Below are 20,977 nucleotides of genomic sequence, written 5' to 3' on the forward strand. Positions count from 1 at the left end.
CCCGCGCAAAGCAATGGTCCTTCGTTATTTATATAAAGCATCCCTTTGATCATTAAACGCCACACCTAATGAGTGAGAGACAGTGTGAGAGAACCCTTCAAACAAGCCTTAATAAATCCACAACAGTAAATGCTATCGAAACAGCGCACTTGACCGCTAGAGGCACACGGCCTTTGTGAACGATCGGGTATAAAATTTATATGGATAAACATAAAAATGGCGTGGCCCGCGATTTTAAAAAGTGGTTCGTTCTGCCTTTCGCTGGAAAGAAATAAGGGACCTTTATCATTGGCGCGGATGGACAGAAATTTGTTTATCTCGCCATTTGGAAGCTTCGCTGAGCCAAAACTATGAGACGTATCACATGACTGAGCAGATTTTCTGAAACTAGAAAAAAATACCTACGTTTTGATGTATAAATTGTGTAACAAGTATAGATATTGTGGGGGGAGAGCAGTTTACAGACAAGGAACTAAGATAATTTTTCAAGCTTCACCCTCTAGCTGTGATGTCATCCACTCTAGCAAACGCAATACACACCCTGTTTAATCGATAAAATTTCCTGAAATAATCACTAAACTTAAACAGATTTTTCACAAAACTGTAAAAGATATCAAAACACTGAGCACAACCCCGAATACCTGAATATTTTTAACAGTTTAAAGTTTGAATCACGTCTGTAGGTGGAAGAATGTAGGAGGAGATACATTTTGAAGCAGAAGAAGATTTTAAGGAGTTGAACCCTGCTCTCATTGACTTTAATGTTAAAAAAAGTGATAAAAAGCTTAAAATTTTAAAAAGTATAAATGTAGTAAAAAAAGTTGAAGAAGTCCCATCATTAGCTGAAAGAGCTGAACATTTGAAAAGTTGGAATGGTTTAAATAGGTGAAAGTATGCAGAAGTTACAGAGAGCCAAAAACGCACGGAATAATAAAATTAAAGTTAAAAATAAAGAACCGACAAATATAGGTGGAATGCTGTAGAACAGCATTCCCCAAAAATAAAGAAAAATGGCCGACAGAAATATTAGGTGGAATGCTGTAAAACAGCATTCCCCCAAAAATAAAGAACAGGATAATAATAGGTGGAATGCTGTAAAACAGCATTCCCCAAAAAATAAAGAACAGGATAACAATAGGTGGAATGCTGTAGAACAGCATTCCCCCAATAACAATAGGTGGAATGCTGTAGAACAGCATTCCCCCAAAAATAAAGAAAATGGCCGACAGAAACAACAATAGTTGGAATGCTGTAGAACAGCATTCCCACTAATAAATAAAACCGAATAACAATAGGTGGAATAGTAGTAGAACAGCATTCCCCCAATAAAGAACCGAATAACAATAGGTGGAATGCTGTAGAACAGCATTCCCCCAATAAAGAACCGAATAACAATAGGTGGAATGCTGTAGAACAGCATTCCCCCAATAAAGAACCGAATAACAATAGGTGGAATGCTGTAGAACAGCATTCCCCCAAAAATGCATTTCCTGCAGAAAATGCGTGGGAATGCTGAAAAGCTGAATTGCTAAAGCTAACTGGATGAATAGCTTAAATCTGTAAGAAGAAGTTGAAGTAGTGAAAATAGTTGGAAAAGTGGAAATCGTTAAAAAGTTCAAAGTTGACGCTAAACTGAATTGTTGGCTTTAAAAGCTGAAAAATGACAAAATATGTGGAACATTGTGAAGTCTTTAGCTGAAGCAGAAGAATAGTTGAAAAAGTGGAAATTGGTTCAATAAGTTAAAGAAAGTAAGAGAGGGAGGGAGAAGGAGGGATGGAGAGAGAAGGAGAGAGAGAGAAAAAGAGAGAGAGAGACAGGGAGAGAGGTAGGGAGAATGTGGGATGGAGAGAGAAGGAGAGAGAGAGAAAAAGAGAGAGAGACAGGGAGAGAGAGAAAGAAAAGAGAAACAGAGAGATAGAGAGGCGGAGAGAGAAGACAGTCAGAGAGAAGTGGAAGACCACAGACTGCTGTTCATATTACTGCCTGTAGTATCTGTATAGACTACTGTTCATATTACTGCCTGTTATCTGTATAGACTACTGTTCATATTACTGCCTGTAGTATCTGTAGAGACTACTGTTCATATTACTGCCTGTAGTATCTGTATAGACTACTGTTCATATTACTGCCTGTAGTATCTGTATAGACTACTGTTCATATTACTGCCTGTAGTATCTGTAGAGACTACTGTTGATATTACTGCCTGTAGTATCTGTATAGACTACTGTTGATATTACTGCCTGTAGTATCTGTATAGACTACTGTTCATATTACTGCCTGTAGTATCTGTATAGACTACTGTTCATATTACTGCCTGTAGTATCTGTATAGACTACTGTTCTGTATAGACTACTGTTCATATTACTGCCTGTAGTATCTGTATAGACTACTGTTCATATTACTGCCTGTAGTATCTGTATAGACTACTGTTCATAACTAACTGGATGAATAGCTCAAATCCATAATAAGTTGAAATAGTGAGAATAGTTGAAAAAGTGGAAATCGTTAAACAGTTGACGCTAAAACTGAATTGTTGGCTATAAAAGTTGAAAAAATGACAAAATATGTAGAACATTGTGGAGGTCTTTAGCTGAAGCAGAAGAATAGTTGAAAAAGTGGAAATTGGTTCAATAAGTATGAATTTCATTGAAAAGTTGAAGAACACCACTAATATAATATATAATAATAAAATAATTTCTTGAAATACATTTGTAGAAAAGCAGTAAGCTAAACTGTGAAAACTGTCAAAAGTGGAAGTTTCAAAATTGCTAAAAGACTTATTATCAGCCATATCCATTGCGTAGAACAAACAAGAGAGGGATAGAGAGGAAAGGAGAGAGAGAGAGGGAAAGAAAGATAGAGAGATAGAGAGACAGAGAGAGAGAGAGAAGAGAGAGGGGGAGGGAAGGAGGGAGAGGGAGGGAGAGGAGGGATGGAGAAAGAAGGAAATAAGAGAGAGAGGGACAGGGAGAGAGAGAGAGGGGGATGAGAGAGAGGGGAGAGAGAGAGGGGGATGAGAGAGAGGGGGGAAATACAAAGAGAGAGAAAGGAGAGAGAGGGAGAGACAAAGAGAGAGAAAGAGGAGAGAGAGAGGGAAAGAGAGAGGTACAGAGAGACAAAGAGAGAGAGAGGATAGAGAGGGAGAGAGAGGCAAAGGGAAAGAAAGAGACAGAGAGAGAGGGAAAGAGAGGAGAGAGAGAGAAAGGAAGAGAGGGGGAGGTAGAGACAGGGAGGGAGAAGGAGGGATGGAGAGAGTGAAAGAAAAAGAGAGAGAGGGATAGAGAGAGAAAGAGAGAGAGAGACAGATAGAGAGGAAGAGAGAGGCAGATGGAAAAAGAGAGATAGAGAGGGGGAGCGAGAGAAGACAGACAGACAGACCAGAACAAGAGAATAGAAGAGAGAAGACAGACTGAAGTTCATATTCCTGCCTGTAGTATCTGGGTGTGTATCTGTTGTCATGGTAACGACTGGCCAGTTAATGTTTGTAGTAGTTGAAGTAGTGAGAGTAGTAGAAAAAGTGGAAATCGTTTTAAGAAGTATGAATTTCATTAAAAAGCTAAACGTTGACGCTAAACTGAACAGTTGGCTTTAAAAGCTGGAAAATGACAAAATATGTAGAATATTGTGAGGTCTGAGAGGGAGAGACAAAGAGAGAGAAAAATAAGGAAAGAGAGAGAGAGGGGGATAGAGAGAAAGAGAGAAAGAGAGGGATAGAGAGGGAAATAAAGAGATGGAGAGCGAAAGGAAGAGAGGGGGGAAGAGAGGGATGGAGAAGGAGGGATGAAGAGAGAAGGAGAGAGAGAGAAAAAGAGAGAGAGAAAGAGATAGAGAGAGAGGCAGAGGTAAAGAAAAAGAGACAGAGAGAGAGAGAGAGGGAAAGAGAGAGATGGAAGGAAGCCTGTAGCCTGTAGTATCTGGGTGTGTCTGTGAAAGTGTTGTCATGGTAACGAATGGCCAGTGGATATGTTTAACAACTTGCTTTGATCTGTAATCAAGTTGATGAGCAACACCTGCTGAATCTATCAGCTGTGCTGTGCTTCAGCTATTCAGAGTCCCTGAGAGCGAGCTCTCAAACAAAGCCTCACAGTGGCAAAACCATAACTGCTATCAGTCAAATGACGTTATCCTGAGCACCACAAGGTCTTTGTGAACGTATCGGTATAAAATTTATATGGATAAACGTAAAAATGTGGTCATATCAGTGATTTCAAAAAGTGGTTCGTTCAGTGTTTCGCTGGGAAATATCCAGGTGTTTCAACATTGGAGCCAATGGAGAACGATATGGAGATCTTGTCATTTGGAAGCTCAACCAGCGAAAAGTAAAAGGCGTATCACAAAATTGAGCAGATTTTCCCCAGATTTTCAGACAGACAGACAGAAGTGGAACGCAAATGATATAGACTGATGATCATAGTTAGTCTAGTTAGTTGACTCCTACAGCAAGCCTGGAGTAATCAGTAGACTGTCTGTGAAAGTGTTGTCATGGTTACTAAGGGCCTGGGCAATGTTTATAAACATCTCTTTGATCTGATAACGATAGCACCTGCTCTTAATATGTCTCCTGTAGTACACGCCAGCACTTCAGACACTGAGAGCAGAAGAAATATTTTCATTATTATCAGATATATACTGCATAGAACGAAAAAGCATCAATCTAACTGAGATGAGATGTGAAATATATTAGGTGAAAAGAATGGGGCTGAACAAGAAGAAAGAGAGGAAAGAGAGAGGGAGAGAAAGAGAGAAGAAATGAGGCAGAAGAGAAGAGATGAGAAGAGAGAAGAGTGTGGTGTGTACGACGAACAAGCGTGTTGTGTGTGTGTGTGTGTGTGTGTGTTTTGTGTGTGTGTGTGTGTGGGGGTGGGAGTGTGTGTGTGTGTGTGTGTTTTTGAGTAGTGTGTGTGTGTGTTGTGTGTGTGTGTTTGTGTGTGTGTTTGCATGTGTGTCTGTCTTTGTGTGTGTGTGTTTGTGTGTGTGTTTATGTGTCTGTTTGTGTGTCTGTGTGTGTGTGTGTTTGTGTGTGTGCATGTGTGTGTTTGCAAAATAAAACATGAATAGCTGAATTGCTAAAGCTAAACTGGATGAATAGCTTAAAACCGTAAAAATAAGTTTAAGTAGTGAGAGTAGTTGAAAAGTCAAATAACACCTTAGCCAGGGACACACTGATTGATATGCCACAGTGGGATTTGAACCCGGGCCCCCCACACCCTAGCCATGTGCCATAACCACTGCGCCATCTTCAGAACAGACAAACATCTTTCCTTTAGTATTTATAAAGCATCTCTTTGATCATTAATCCCCACACCTGATTAGTGAGAGACAGTGTGAGAGAACCCTTCAAACAATCCTTAATAAATCCACAACAGTACATGCTATCGAAACAGCGACTTGACCGATAGAGACACAAGGCCTTTGTGAACGTATCGGTGTAAAATTTATATGGATAAATGTAAAAATGTGGGCATATCAGCGATTTTAAAAAGTGGTTCGCTGTGCCTTTCACTGGGAAAAATAAAGATGTTTTACCATTGCTGCGGATGGGGAAGAAATTGATACTCTTGTCATTTGGAAGCTTGCTGAGCCCAAAGTATAAGACATATCGCTTAATAGAGCAGAGTTTCTGAAACTAGACAAAAATACCTACGTTTTGATGTATAAATTGTGTATGCCAAGTAGATATTGTGGGCGTGAGAGCAATTTGAGAAGAAGGGACTAAGATAATTTTTTCGAAGCTTCACCCTCTAGCTATGATGTCATCCACTCTAGCGCGCAATACACACACTCTGTTTAATCGATAAAATTTCCTGAAATAATTATCTAAACTTAAACAGATTTTTCACAAAAACTGTAAAAGGTATCAACCTGAAAGTTAGTAGCCGGATAGCTGAATATTTTGTGAACAGTTTAAAGTTTGAATCACGTCTGTAGGTGGAAGAATGTAGGAGGAGATACATTTTGAAGCAGAGGAAGATTTTAAGTGGTTGAAGCCTGCTCTCATTGACTTTAATGTTAAAAAAAAGTGTTAAAAAGCTTAAAATTTAAAAAAGTATAAATAGTAGAAAAAAAGTTGAAGAAGTCCCATCATTAGCTGAAAGAGGTGAACATTTGAAAAGTTGAATGGTTTAAATAGGTGAAAGTATGCAGAAGTTACAGAGAGCCAAAAAACGTACGGAAGAGGGAATAATAAAATAACAAGAAAATGCATTTCCTGCAGAAAATGCGTGGGAATGCTGAATAGCTGAATTGCTAAAGCTAACTGGATGAATAGCTTAAATCTGTAAGAAGAAGTTGAAGTAGTGAAAATAGTTGGAAAAAGTGGAAATCGTTAAAAAGTTCAAAGTTGACGCTAAACTGAATTGTTGGCTTTAAAAGCTGAAAAATGACAAAATATGTGGAACATTGTGAAGTCTTTAGCTGAAGCTGAAGAATAGTTGAAAAAGTGGAAATTGGTTCAATAAGTTAAAGAAAGTAAGAGAGGGAGGGAGAAGGAGGGATGGAGAGAGAAGGAGAGAGAGAGAAAAAGAGAGAGACAGGGAGAGAGGGAGGGAGAATGTGGGATGGAGAGAGAAGAGAGAGAGAGAGAGAGAGAAAGAAAAGAGAAACAGAGAGATAGAGAGGCGGAGAGAGAAGACAGTCAGAGAGAAGTGGAAGACCACAGACTACTGTTCATATTACTGCCTGTAGTATCTGTATAGACTACTGTTCATATTACTGCCTGTAGTATCTGTATAGACTACTGTTCATATTACTGCCTGTAGTATCTGTATAGACTACTGTTCATATTACTGCCTGTAGTATCTGTATAGACTACTGTTCATATTACTGCCTGTAGTATCTGTATAGACTACTGTTCATAACTAACTGGATGAATAGCTCAAATCCATAATAAGTTGAAATAGTGAGAATAGTTGAAAAAGTGGAAATCGTTAAAAAGTTCAAAGTTGACGCTAAACTGAATTGTTGGCTATAAAAGTTGAAAAATGACAAAATATGTAGAACATTGTGAGGTCTTTAGCTGAAGCAGAAGAATAGTTGAAAAAGTGGAAATTGGTTCAATAAGTATGAATTTCATTGAAAAGTTGAAGAACACCACTAATATAATATAATAATAATAAAATAATTTCTTGAAATACATTTGTAGAAAAGCGGTAAGCTAAACTGTAAAACTGTCAAAAGTGGAAGTTTCAATAAATTGACTAAAAAGACTTATTATCAGCCATATCCATTGCATAGAACAAACAAGAGAGGGATAGAGAGGAAAGGAGAGAGAGAGAGGGAAAGAAAGATAGAGAGAGCGAGAGAGAGAGAGAGAGAGAGAGAGGGGGAGGGAAGGAGGGAGAGAGGGAGGGAGAGGAGGGATGGAGAAAGAAGGAAATAGAGAGAGAGAGGGACATGGAGAGAGAGAGAGGGGGAGAGAGAGAGGAGGATGAGAGAGAGAGGGAAATACAAAGAGAGAGAAAGGAGAGAGAGGGAGAGACAAAGAGAGAGAAAGAGGAGAGAGAGAGAGGGAAAGAGAGAGGTATAGAGAGAGAAAGAGAGAGAGAGGATAGAGAGGGAGAGAGAGGCAAAGGGAAAGAAAGAGACAGAGAGAGAGAGGGAAAGAGAGTGAGAGAGAGAGAGAAAGGAAGAGAGGGGGAGGTAGAGACAGGGAGGGAGAAGGAGGGATGGAGAGAGTGAAAGAAAAATAGAGAGAGAGGGATAGAGAGAGAAAGAGAGAGAGACAGATAGAGAGGGAGAAAGAGGCAGATGGAAAAAAGAGAGATAGAGAGGGGGAGCGAGAGAAGACAGACAGACAGACCAGAACAAGAGAATAGAAGAGAGAACACAGACTAAAGTTCATATTCCTGCCTGTAGTATCTGGGTGTGTATCTGTTGTCATGGTAACGACTGGCCAGTGAATGTTTGTAGTAGTTGAAGTAGTGAGAGTAGTAGAAAAAGTGGAAATCGTTTGAAGAAGTATGAATTTCATTAAAAAGCTAAACGTTGACGCTAAACTGAACAGTTGGCTTTAAAAGCTGAAAAATGACAAAATATGTAGAACATTGTGAGGTCTGAGAGGGAGAGACAAAGAGAGAGAAAGAGAAGGAAAGAGAGAGAGAGGGGATAGAGAGAGAGAGAGAGGGATAGAGAGGGAAATAAAGAGATGGAGAGCGCAAAGGAAGAGAGGGGGGAAGAGAGGGATGGAGAAGGAGGGATGAAGAGAGAAGGAGAGAGAGAGAAAAAAGAGAGAGAGAAAGAGATAGAGAGAGAGGCAGAGGTAAAGAAAAAAGAGACAGAGAGAGAAGAGGGAAAGAGAGAGATGGAAGGAGGCCTGTAGCCTGTAGTATCTGGGGTGTGTCTGTGAAAGTGTTGTCATGGTAACGCAATGGCCAGTGGATATGTTTATAAACCTCTTTATGTCTGTAAACACGTTGATGAGCAACACCTGCTGAATCTGTCAGCTGTGCTGTGCTTCAGCTATTCAGAGTCCCCTGAGACGCGAAGCTCTCAAACAAAGCCTCACAGTGGCAAAACGATAACCGCTATCAGTCAAATGACGTAATCCTGAGCACCACAAGGCCTTTGTGAACGATCGGTATAAAATTTATATGGATAAACGTAAAAATGTGGTCATATCAGCGCATTTCAAAAGTGGTTCGCTTCAGTGTTTCGCTGGGAAATATCCACGAAGTTTTAACATTGGAGCCAATGAAGAAAGAAATGGATATCTTGTCATTTGGAAGTTCGCTGAGCCAAAAGTACGAGACGTATTGCATAACTGAGCAGATCTTCTGAAACTAGACAAAAATACCTACGTTTTGATGTATAAATTGTGTATGACAAGTAGATATTGTGTGCGGAGAACAATTTATTGAGAAGGGACAAAGATAATTTTTTCAAGCTTCACCCTCTAGCTATGACATCATCCACTCTAAGCAGCGCAATACACACTCTGTTTAATCGATAAAATTTCCTGAAATGATCACTAAACTTAAAAAGCTTTTAACAAAAATTTAAAAGATATCAACCTGAAAAGTAGACCCCGAATAGCTGAATAATTTTGTGAACATTTTAAATTTTGAATCACGTCTGTAGGTGGAAGAATGTAGAGGAGATACATTTTGAAGCAGAAGAGGATTTGAAGCGTTGAAGGCTGCTCTCATTGACTTTAATGTTAAAAAAAAGTGTTAAAAAGCTTAAAAATTTTAAAAAAGTATAAATAGTAGAAAAAAAGTTGAAGAAGTCCCATCATTAGCTGAAAGAGGTGAACATTTGAAAAGTTGAATGGTTTAAATAGGTGAAAGTATGCAGAAGTTACAGAGAGCCAAAAAACGTACGGAAGAGGGAATAATAAGAAAAAGAATAATAAAGAACAAAACAAAGGTGAATGCTGTAAACAGCATTCCCCAATAAAACCGTATCCAGAAAATGCATTTCCTGCAGAAAATGCGGGAATGGCTGAATAGCTGAATTGCTAACGCTAAAGCCAACTGGTTGAATAGCTGAAATCTGTAAGAAGAAGTTGAAGAAGTGAAAAGAAGGAAAAAAGTGGAAATCGTTAAAAAGTTCAAAGTTGACTCTAAACTGAATTGTTGGCTTTAAAAGCTGAAAAATGACAAAATATGTAGAACATTGTGAAGTCTTTAGCTGAAGCTGAAGAATAGTTGAAAAAGTGGAAATTGGTTCAATAAGTTAAAGAAAGTAAGAGAGGGAGGGAGAAGGCGGGATGAGAGAGAAGGAGAGAGAGAGAAAAGAGAGAGACAGAGAGAGAGGGAGGGAGAAGGAGGGATGGAGAGAGAAGGAGAGGAGAGAGAGAAAAAGAGAGAGAGACAGGGAGAGAGAGAGAGAGAGAGAGAAAGAAAAGAGAAACAGAGAGATAGAGAGGCGGAGAGAGAAGAAGAACAGAGAGAAGTGGAAGACCACAGACTACTGTTCATATTATTGCCTGTAGTATCTGTATAGACTACTGTTCATATTACTGCCTGTAGTATCTGTATAGACTACTGTTCATATTACTGCCTGTAGTATCTGTATAGACTACTGTTCATAACTAACTGGATGAAGAAGAGCTCAAATCCATAATAAGTTGAAATAGTGAGAATAGTTGAAAAGTGGAAATCGTTAAAAAGTTCAAAGTTGACGCTTAAACTGAATTGTTGGCTATAAAAGTTGAAAAATGACAAAATATGTAGAACATTGTGAGGCTCTTTAGCTGAAGCAGAAGAATAGTTGAAAAAGTGGAAATTGGTTCAATAAGTATGAATTCTCATTGAAAAGTTGAAGAACACCACTAATATAATATAATAATAATAAAATGACTTTGAAAATACATTTGTAGAAAAGCCGTGTAAGCTAAACGTAAAACTGTTAAACAAAAGTGGAAGTTTCAATAAATCTGACTAAAAAGACTTATTATCAGCCATATCCATTGGCATAGAACAAACAAGAGAGGGATAGAGAGGAAAGGAGAGAGAGAGAGGGAAAGAAAGATAGAGAGATAGAGAGAAGAGAGAGAGAGAGAGAGAGAGGGGGAGGGAAGGAGGGAGAGAGGGAGGGAGAGGAGGGAGGGAGAAAGAAGGAAATAGAGAGAGAGAGGGACATGAGAGAGAGAGAGAGGGGGGGAGAGAGAGAGGAGGATGAGAGAGAGAGGGAAATACAAAGAGAGAGAAAGAGAGAGAGGGAGAGACAAAGAGAGAGAAAGAGGAGAAGAGAGAGGGAAAGAGAGAGAGGCAGAGAGAGAAAGAGAGAGAGAGGATAGAGAGGGAGAGAGAGGCAAAAGGAAAGAAAGAGACAGAGAGAGAGAGGGAAAGAGAGTGAGAGAGAGAGAGAAAGGAAGAGAGGGGGAGGTAGAGACAGGGAGGGAGAAGGAGGGATGGAGAGGAAAGAAAAAAAGAGAGAGAGGGATAGAGAGAGAAAGAGAGAGAGACAGATAGAGAGGGAGAGAGAGGCAGATGGAAAAAAGAGAGATAGAGAGGGGGAGCGAAGAAGACAGACAGACAGACCAGAACAAGAGAATAGAAGAGAGAACACAAACAAGTTCATATTCCTGCCTGTAGTATCTGGGTGTGTGTCTGTTGTCATGGTAACGACTGGCCAGTGAATGTTTGTAGTAGCTGAAGAAGTGAGAGTAGTAGGAAAAAGTGGAAAATCGCTTGAAGAAGTAAAAAATTTCATTTAAAAGCTAAACGTGGACGCTTAAACTGAATGAAGTTGGGTTTTAAAAGCTGAAAAATGACAAAATATGTAGAACATTGTGAGATCTGGAGAGGGGAGAGACAAAGAGAGAGAAAGAGAAGGAAAGAGAGAGAGAGGGGATAGAGAGAGAGAGAGAGGGATAGAGAGGGAAATAAAGAGATGGAGGAGCAAAGGAAGAGAGGGGGAAGAGAGGGATGGAAGAAGGAGGGATGAAAGAGAGAAGGAGAGAGAGGAAAAAAGAGAGAGAGAAAGAGATAGAGAGAGAGGCAGAGGTAAAGAAAAAAGAGACAGAGAGAGATAGAGAGGGAAAAAGAGAGATGGAAGGAGGCCTGTAGCCTGTAGTATCTGGGTGTGTGCGTCTGTGAAAGTGTTGTCATGAAAACCAATGGCCAGTGGATATGTTTATAAACTTGCTACGTCTGTAATCAAGTTGATGGAAAGCAACACCTGCTGAATCTGCAGCTGTGCTGTGCTTCAGCTATTCAGAGTCCCTGAGAGCCAGCTCTCAAACAAAGCTTCACAGTGGCAAAACGATAACTGCTATCAGTCAAAATGACGTAACCTGAGCAACTACAAGGCCTTGTGAACGTAATCGGTATAAAATTTATATGGATAAACGTAAAAAATGTGGATATCAGCGGCATTTCCAAAAGTGGTTCGCTCAGTGTTTCGCTGGGAAATATCCACGAAGTTTTAACATTGGAGCCAATGAAGAAAGAAAATGGATATCTTGTCATTTGGAAGTTCGCTGGAGCCAAAAGTAAGGTGACGTATTGCATAACTGAGCAGATCTTCTGAAAACTAGACAAAAATACCTACGGTTTTGATGTATAAATTGTGTATGACAAGTAGATATTATGTGTGTGGAGAACAAATTTTATTGAGAAGGGACAAAGATAATTTTTCAAGCTTCACCCCTAGCTATGACATCATCCACTCTAAGCCGAGCAATTAACACAACCCTGTTTAATCGATAAAATTTCCTGAAATGATTACTAAACTTAAACGGCTTTTTCACAAATATTGTAAAAGATATCAAACTGAAAAGTAGACCCCTGATAGCTGAATATTTTGTGAACAGTTTAAATTTTGAATCACGCCTGTAGGTGGAAGAATGTAGGAGGATAACATTTTGAAGCAGAAGAGGATTTGAAGGGTTGAAGGCTGCCTCATTGACTTTAATGTTAAAAAAAGTGTTAAAAAGCTGAATATTTTAAAAAGTATAAATAGTAGAAAAAAGTTGAAGAAGTCCCATCATTAGCTGAAAGAGCTGAACATTTGACAAGTTGAATGGTTTAAATAGGTGAAAGTATGCAGAAGTTACAGAGAGCCAAAAAACGTACGGAAGAGGGAATAATAAGAAAAAGAATAATAAAGAACCGAATAACAATAGGTGGAATGCTGTAGAACAGCATTCCCCCAATAAAACCGAACTAGAAAATGCATTTCCTGCAGAAAATGCGTGGGAATGCTGAATAGCTGAATTGCTAAAGCTAACTGGATGAATAGCTTAAATCTGTAAGAAGAAGTTGAAGTAGTGAAAATAGTTGGAAAAAGTGGAAATCGTTAAAAAGTTCAAAGTTGACGCTAAACTGAATTGTTGGCTTTAAAAGCTGAAAAATGACAAAATATGTGGAACATTGTGAAGTCTTTAGCTGAAACTGAAGAATAGTTGAAAAAGTGGAAATTGGTTCAATAAGTTAAAGAACGTAAGAGAGGGAGGGAGAAGGAGGGGTGGAGAGAGAAGGAGAGAGAGAGAAAAAGAGAGAGACAGGGAGAGAGGGAGGGAGAATGTGGGATGGAGAGAGAAGGAGAGAGAGAGAGAGAAAAAGAGAGAGAGACAGGGAGAGAGAGAGAGAGAGAGAGAAAGAAAAGAGAAACAGAGAGATAGAGAGGCGGAGAGAGAAGACAGTCAGAGAGAAGTGGAAGACCACAGACTACTGTTCATATTATTGCCTGTAGTATCTGTATAGACTACTGTTCATATTACTGCCTGTAGTATCTGTATAGACTACTGTTCATATTACTGCCTGTAGTATCTGTATAGACTACTGTTCATAACTAACTGGATGAATAGCTCAAATCCATAATAAGTTGAAATAGTGAGAATAGTTGAAAAAGTGGAAATCGTTAAAAAGTTCAAAGTTGACGCTCTAAACTGAATTGTTGGCTATAAAAAGTTGAAAAAATGACAAAATATGTAGAACATTGTGAGGTCTTTAGCTGAAGCAGAAGAATAGTTGAAAAAGTGGAAATTGGTTCAATAAGTATGAATTTCATTGAAAAGTTGAAGAACACCACAATATAATATAATAATAATAAAATGATTTCCTTGAAATACATTTGTAGAAAAGCGGTAAGCTAAACTGTAAAACTGTCAAAAGTGGAAGTTTCAATAAATTGACTAAAAAGACTTATTATCAGCTATATCTCTCACGGATGATAGAAAAACGAGAGAGAGAGGAAGAGAGATAGAGAGAGAGAGAGAGAGAGAGAGAGAGAGAGAGAGAGGGGGGGGGGGGAGGGAGAGAGGGAGGGAGAGGAGGGAGGGAGAAAGAAGGAAATAGAGAGAGAGAGGGACATGGAGAGAGAGAGAGGGGGGAGAGAGAGGGGGATGAGAGAGAGAGGGAAATACAAAGAGAGAGAAAGGAGAGAGAGGGAGAGACAAAGAGAGAGAAAGAGGAGAGAGAGAGGGAAAGAGAGAGAGGTATAGAGAGAGAAAGAGAGAGAGAGGATAGAGAGGGAGAGAGAGGCAAAGGGAAAGAAAGAGACAGAGAGAGAGAGGGAAAGAGAGTGAGAGAGAGAGAGAAAGGAAGAGAGGGGGAGGTAGAGACAGGGAGGGAGAAGGAGGGATGGAGAGAGTGAAAGAAAAAAGAGAGAGAGGGATAGAGAGAGAAAGAGAGAGAGACAGATAGAGAGGGAGAGAGAGGCAGATGGAAAAAGAGAGATAGAGAGGGGGAGCGAGAGAAGACAGACAGACAGACCAGAACAAGAGAATAGAAGAGAGAAGACAGACTAAAGTTCATATTCCTGCCTGTAGTATCTGGGTGTGTATCTGTTGTCATGGTAACGACTGGCCAGTGAATGTTTGTAGTAGTTGAAGTAGTGAGAGTAGTAGAAAAAGTGGAAATCGTTTGAAGAAGTATGAATTTCATTAAAAAGCTAAAAGTTGACGCTAAACTGAACAGTTGGCTTTAAAAGCTGAAAAATGACAAAATATGTAGAACATTGTGAGGTCTGAGAGGGACAGACAAAGAGAGAGAAAGAGAAGGAAAAGAGAGAGAGGGGGATAGAGAGAGAGAGAGAGGGACAGAGAGGGAAATAAAGAGATGGAGAGCGAAAGGAAGAGAGGGGGGAAGAGAGGGATGGAGAAGGAGGGATGAAGAGAGAAGGAGAGAGAGAGAAAAGAGAGAGAGAAAGAGATAGAGAGAGAGGCAGAGGTAAAGAAAAAGAGACAGAGAGAGAGAGAGAGGGAAAGAGAGAGATGGAAGGAGGCCTGTAGCCTGTAGTATCTGGGTGTGTCTGTGAAAGTGTTGTCATGGTAACCAATGGCCAGTGGATATGTTTATAAACATGCTTTGATGTCTGTAATCAAGTTGATGAGCAACACCTGCTGAATCTGTCAGCTGTGCTGTGCTTCAGCTATTCAGAGTCCCTGAGAGCGAGCTCTCAAACAAAGCCTCACAGTGGAAATACGATAACTGCTATCAGTCAAATGACGTGATCCTGAGCACCACAAGGCCTTTGTGAACGTATCGGTATAAAATTTATATGGATAAACGTAAAAATGTGGTCTTATCAGCGATTTCAAAAAGTGGTTCGTTCAGTGTTTCGCTGGGAAATATCCACGAGTTTTAACATTATGTATGTATAGTGTCTATAGTGTTATTTGTCTACATGTTGGAGAGAGTCAACACCTGCTTGAGTCAGGTTCTTTGTATGTAAGAATATTTGGTCAATAAACCTGATCTGATTTGTCCATCTGATATGTCCAGTTATGAGAGTACTCTTGGGATTGAGAACTCATCAACCCCCATCAAGGCAAAATGTTTTCAAGTGCAAACTGCTCCAGCATTGTCAAGCATTTCCAGTGGGACAGATAGGTAAGTCATTGCATGGAAAGAATTTTATCATTGCTTTTAGTAGTAGTTTCATAAAAATTGTACTTTATCTACCTATACCTCATAATGTGTTATGATTTTTTTTTTTTCAGAGATGAACATCTGAGTGCAATTGCAGAGGCACTGGAAATTGAATGCCTTGAGCAGAGGTAACCCATAAACAGTCATTGTTTTTAACTCTGTAGTCTGGCTGTGTCCCTTTTTTGAAAATACTCTCTGGTTGCATGTTTTCATCTGATAAATGTTTTTAATTATTATTTATTCTCATAGCATGCATGACATGAGCATTGTTGAAGAGGAGTTGAATGAAAATACCTTCAACGACCCCATGAACAGTGTGTAAGTGGGCTTCTATTCTATCTATTGAGTTGTGTAGTCTTCATTCACGAAGTTGCTATTTTCTGAGTATTTTGTATATTAAAGGATTGATTGGGCAGAAGAGGGCCCCTCATTTCATGGTCACCGTGACGACAGCTCTGATGAGGAATATCTTCCACCAATTTCTTTGCGGTGAGTCATAATCTATTAGTAGTCTTTACTTTGTTTCTGTGCTGTGTTTTTACATCTAATCAATGTTCAGGGCTATTTTTAAATGTATTTCTGTTCTTGTAGTTGACACTGATGTTTAGCGGAATATATAAGGTCATGGCTATATGCTGAAAAGTCATGGAAATTATTTGATTGAACTGTGTATGATCCCTGATGTTCTGCCTTTCCAGAATGGGTGGTGCGCTGAAGGGAGCACAGGTAATTGATAATCTGCCAACTATCGGGATCGCTGAGACTGTGCACGACCTGCCTGCCCCTGAAGTCCCTTCTGATGAGCCCCCAAGTCTCGAGCTGCCAATTTTGCCAGGCCCTCAGAAGGTCCTCAGTGAGGATGACATTGTTGGCGTCAGAGCATCAGTGCTCTATGAGAACTGCTTGAGGCAGCTTGTCACATTTTTAATTCTGCCCGTGGACAGATGCACTGGTGTATTGAGGACTGGTTTGGTGTGTGACAGTGTTGCCCCCTTTCCAACAAACATCGCCATCAGGGGCACTGCAATGAGCGTTGAATGGGTAAGCTTTGACAATCGCATCACAATGAATGATAACACACAGAACTTTATGTGCCTTGTGAATTTATTAGGCTACTCTTATCTAACTATTAGATCTGCCCCAATGGACATTGCCTATGGCGGTGGAACTCCCAGCCTGTGTTGAAGTTTGGCATGCAGACTGGGGACTTTCTTCTTTCCACAAACATCTTACTCTCCGGAAACAACTACACTAAAGTTGCTCTCCTCCTCAAATTCATGAACATGCGAATGGTCAACCCTAACACACACTTCACCATCCAGGACAGCTATTGTGTTGACCCTATAAAAACATTCTGGGAAGAGAAGAGATCTGAGGCCATCAGCCGACTTCAAGGGAAAGATGTGGTACTCCTAGGTGTGTATTTTTATATATGACCTTGTTCTACATAATTTTTTTATGTTATACAATGAAACAAATTTTGAAAGCATCTGTCCTACATGTTTTGTATTTTGAAATTACCTTCTTTTTTTAGGTGATGGCAGAAATGACTCACCAGGGCATTCTGCACAATACTGCAGCTACACGACCATGGAGCTTGACTCTAAGGAAATTGTCTATGTGGCCACTATAGACAAGCGACAGACCAACTGGAACTCCAATATCATGGAGAAGGAGGGTTTTATCCAGACTGTGGACAAGCTTACCCAAGACCTAAAGGTAGTGGAGTTCTGCATGGATGCTCATGTCCAGATTGCAGCCCTTTTGAGTAAGTGGTCATCAGATAAAATGTTTTGAATACAAATATATAATATGCTCATTGAGATACTTGGAAATAAAATTATTCCTTACTTCACAGACCCAGACAAAGGCAGATATAAGGATCTGAGAATTCACCACAGCCTGGACATGTGGCACGGTGCCAAAAATCTATCCAAAAAGATCTCTACCGTAAGTTCTAATGCATCTAATTTCATTAATAACACAGTCCTGTACCTGCCTGCATGTCGGTGGAATCATCATATTATGTTAGGTCTCCATGCAAAATACATACATGAAATAACTTGCATTGTTTGTGTTTTTGTTTATCCCTATAGGGCAGGAAAGGTGAAAGGACAGTCTCTTCTCATTCACTGGCTGAGGGATATAGTTAACCATTTCTGGTGGTGCTGCAAGACAGCAGAGACATTTCAGCAGTTTCTTGTAAGCAGGATTAATATATATATATTTTTTTATTTCAAGAAGTTCCATGATTCAAATATCTCTGAAATGGCCATTTGGTTTTGTATTTGTGTTTGTTTGTTTTACTTTCCTCAGGCACTTTGGATTGGAGTTCTGCATCATGTTTGCAACAATCACACCTGGGAAACGGGAAGCTGCCAACACGATCACCTTGAAGACACTCAGGGTAAACAGTGGATTGAGAGAGATTCGAAGAGCCACAAAGCACTAGTGGACATCGTCCTCAACAAACGCTGGCAGAAGGATGTCCACAAGTATCTGCGCTTCAGGTAAAGTGTGGGGACATGACAATTAAACAGAAATGTCACAGAGCCGTAAGTCATCTGTGGGTGTGTGTTTTGGGGTCTAATTTCTTTGTTATTCATCCAGATCAACTGCACATCTTGAGTCATTTCAGAATCACATTCTGATGTATGCCAGCAAGCGCCAGGCCTTCACTCCCCGAGTGTATGACTCAAGAGTTGTGCTCGCAGCTCTGGACTACAATTTCCACCGCGAACAGCCAACATACCGGACAGCAGAGGGCCAACAAGTGTATGTCAAACTCTCATCGAAATTTATGTTTTATTCAAATAAATGCATATTCCTATTGTCTTACGAGTATGAGAGTCTAGTTTTCATAATGACTAAATGACTTGTAATAATTTTTTTTTTTATTTAGTCTTAGGAAGAAGTACAACAAGAATGCAAGAAGATATAGCCTTTACGCCGTGAAGTGTGAGAAATCGTATGGTTACATCCCTGAGTTGCAAGCCCGCATCTTGAAAGGGAGAGTCACAAGTGGAGTTGGGATGCCGCGACGGAGGACCGTACATCCAGATGACCCACGGCGGCTTGGTGTTGTGCCCCCGATACCTCCACCACCGACATCAGAGTTGGTACGGACACAGGTCAGCAGAGGTCTGGGTAAGTGACAAACATCTACATGCCGTTATTTCAGCTAATTACCTTTCCCTTTAACTGATACTGAATTGTGTGCACATGCGTGTTAATGATAATCGATTGTGTGCACATGACTAATGGCACTCCATGTCTTTCACAGGATCAGCCTTCCATGCTGCTACCAACTTGGAGGCAGATTGAGCTGTTGTTTAGCTGGTGTTTGAGGTGTAAATACATGAGCAAATGTTTTTGTAAATATGAATAAATATCTATATTGGGTTTTTTAAACAACATTCATTTCAATCGTATTGTGTATCAAATTGTTATTGCACCTAATTTTGACATTTTTCTCTATACCTAGTGCAGAACAAACAAACCAACAGCACTGAGTCAAATAACAAATCTTTTATTCTTTGTAACAAAGTTAGAAGTCAACAGAATTCCAAAGAATACAACATATAGAAATATAACTATTTACAATATTTAGAAAAATACTCATGGCAATCTCTTATATCCCTGGAATGTAGCCAGTGTATTGTCCCTGAGGGTCTGGGAACTTTTCCCTTATCCTGCAAACACAGCAGCTGGGAATCACTCTCCTGTTCCCCTGTCCTAATGCCGCCATGCGGCCAGAAAATAAAGTGTCTGTAAGCTGCGCGTGCCTGTATTCACGGTTGTCATCACCGGGCTCCCTTACATTCCCGAATGCTGTGAGATCCTCCCGATACTGCCTATGTATTCGCAGATAACCCTCATCCAGGCAGTATTGTGTGAAATGTGGAAGGAGGCTCACACAGTGGGCAGGGTCTTGTCCACAGCATTTCCGCTCTCTGTCCGTCGGCATGTCTCTGCAGTGGTTACAGGTACACCAAGGTACCGCCGCGGATGTAGGGGCACCATTTCTTCGCTGATGCTCCATCAATAGATCAAAAACTCAGACCCGGCTGCCTCTCCAACAGTCCAGCTGTGAGGCGTCTGTGATCCTCAAGGCTCATCTCCTGCAGAAGTCTCTGAAGAAATGAAAGGAAATAGGATAGGGTTAGGCCATTAGGTATACAGGTAGGTATTAGGTAGACCTATACAGCCAACAGATTGGACAACATGTTTTGCAGTATAGTGCACTGGAGGCAATGCAGGGATCTCATGTATCAATGTTGACAAAAGAAAATTATTGGTGTGCAAAAGAAAACATTTATAACATTTTCTATAGGCCTTTGTTTTCAAAAACACTAAATTAGCTCACGTGACTAGTTTTAGATTAGACTCAACTTTGTTATTGTGCAGAGTACAAGTACAAAGACAACGAAATGCAGTTTGCGTCCGACCAAAAGTGCTAAAAAGCAGAAAAGTGCAAGTGATATACAAGTATAGACAGGACAAGAAATCTAGTGCAGTGTAGACAGTAGTGTACAGTTGGTTAACATAGTGTTAATTTTGTCACCTATTTTTAATTTAGTCTTAGTCTTAGTCTTGTGCCAAACATTTTTGTTAGTCAAGTTTTAGTCGACTAAAAGTCTCGTCATTTTAGTCTAGTTTTAGTCAAAAGAGAACTCAAGGTATCTTAGTCGAGTTTTAGTCGACTAAAAGTCTCGCCATTTTAGTCAAGTTTTAGTCAAAACATTTTAGTCTTTTTTTAAATAAATTATTTCTGATAACCATTTCAGTCAAATAGTTATAAAAATAAATAAATTATATAAAGTTATATAAATATTGAGCCTCTTCCTTATTTCACCCGTAAACGACAAAAACAACCACTGCATTGGAAAAGGATATTTTACAATAAAATAAATGCAGCACGAAACTGGCGGGTGTATTTCAAGTGAACGCAACATATGTGTTGTTTTTCAGACAACGGCAGCTGCAGAGTGGTCGATGCGTCTCGTGTTGGAATCCTACACAGTGAAATAGAGACAAACCTTTACACCGTTTAGCTGTCAGCATTGTAACCCCTTTATATATGTCAATGATTGTAACCGTGTTTACTCCAACTGCTAGCTAACGGTATACTGAACGTTACCTGCTGCCAAGTGTAGTGTTAACAAGCCCTGTGCAGCGATGTTTCGGTTGACTCTAACGTCCGTTAGGAGCATCAGAGAGAAGCGCAGGCATTTAAGTGGCACCAAAATCTGCGTTGCTATAATCGGTCCCGGTAGATAACGGTCGTTAGGGCACCTGTCAGTGCCGTAGACCCGGGTCGCGTAACAGCTGAATATTCTATATCATGATGAAAAGTAGAGACGATTGTAGACGAAAATGAAGAGAGATTTTATCTTAGTTTTTATTTTATGCAAAACATTTTAGTCTCGTCTTTTTTCGTCAACAATAATGCATGTTAATTTAGTCTTAGTCAGCGTTTTTGGACATTGGCGCAGTCTCGTCATCGTCTCGTCTTAGTCATGGAAAAAGAGGTTGTTGACGAACATATTTAGTCTCGTCTCGTCTGACGAAATTAACACTAGGTTAACAGAAGGTTGTTTAGAGTAATATAAATTAAATATAAATGTGTCGTGTATTAGCAGTTACCTTATAAGAGCAG

The 20,977-nt window shown here is 39.8% G+C and overlaps 1 protein-coding gene across 1 annotated transcript; it reads left to right on the top strand.

Moving 5' to 3' along the window:
• The first annotated feature begins 15,568 nt into the window (after window positions 1–15,568).
• Window positions 15,569–18,226, top strand: LOC120575300. Its single transcript, XM_039826020.1, has 9 exons — window positions 15,569–15,636; window positions 16,017–16,359; window positions 16,452–16,734; window positions 16,853–17,086; window positions 17,177–17,231; window positions 17,415–17,520; window positions 17,635–17,828; window positions 17,929–18,091; window positions 18,221–18,226. Exons 1-9 carry the CDS (start codon window positions 15,569–15,571, stop codon window positions 18,224–18,226), a joined length of 1,452 nt encoding a protein of 483 aa, XP_039681954.1.
• The last annotated feature ends 2,751 nt before the right edge of the window (window positions 18,227–20,977 follow it).

The sequence above is a fragment of the Perca fluviatilis genome, chromosome 15 (genome assembly GCF_010015445.1).
Source record: "Perca fluviatilis chromosome 15, GENO_Pfluv_1.0, whole genome shotgun sequence".
NCBI classification, from domain to species: domain Eukaryota; kingdom Metazoa; phylum Chordata; class Actinopteri; order Perciformes; family Percidae; genus Perca; species Perca fluviatilis.

What these genes read in the sequence shown, in the direction of transcription:
- LOC120575300 (XM_039826020.1), top strand. Translation starts at nt 15,569, where the DNA reads ATGCATGACATGAGCATTGTTGAAGAGGAGTTGAATGAAAATACCTTC. An exon ending in AACGACCCCATGAACAGTGT is followed by an intron (nt 15,637 to 16,016) that starts GTAAGTGGGCTT and finishes CTGCCTTTCCAG; the next exon opens with AATGGGTGGTGCGCTGAAGG. An exon ending in CACCACAGCCTGGACATGTG is followed by an intron (nt 17,232 to 17,414) that starts GCACGGTGCCAA and finishes TTATCCCTATAG; the next exon opens with GGCAGGAAAGGTGAAAGGAC.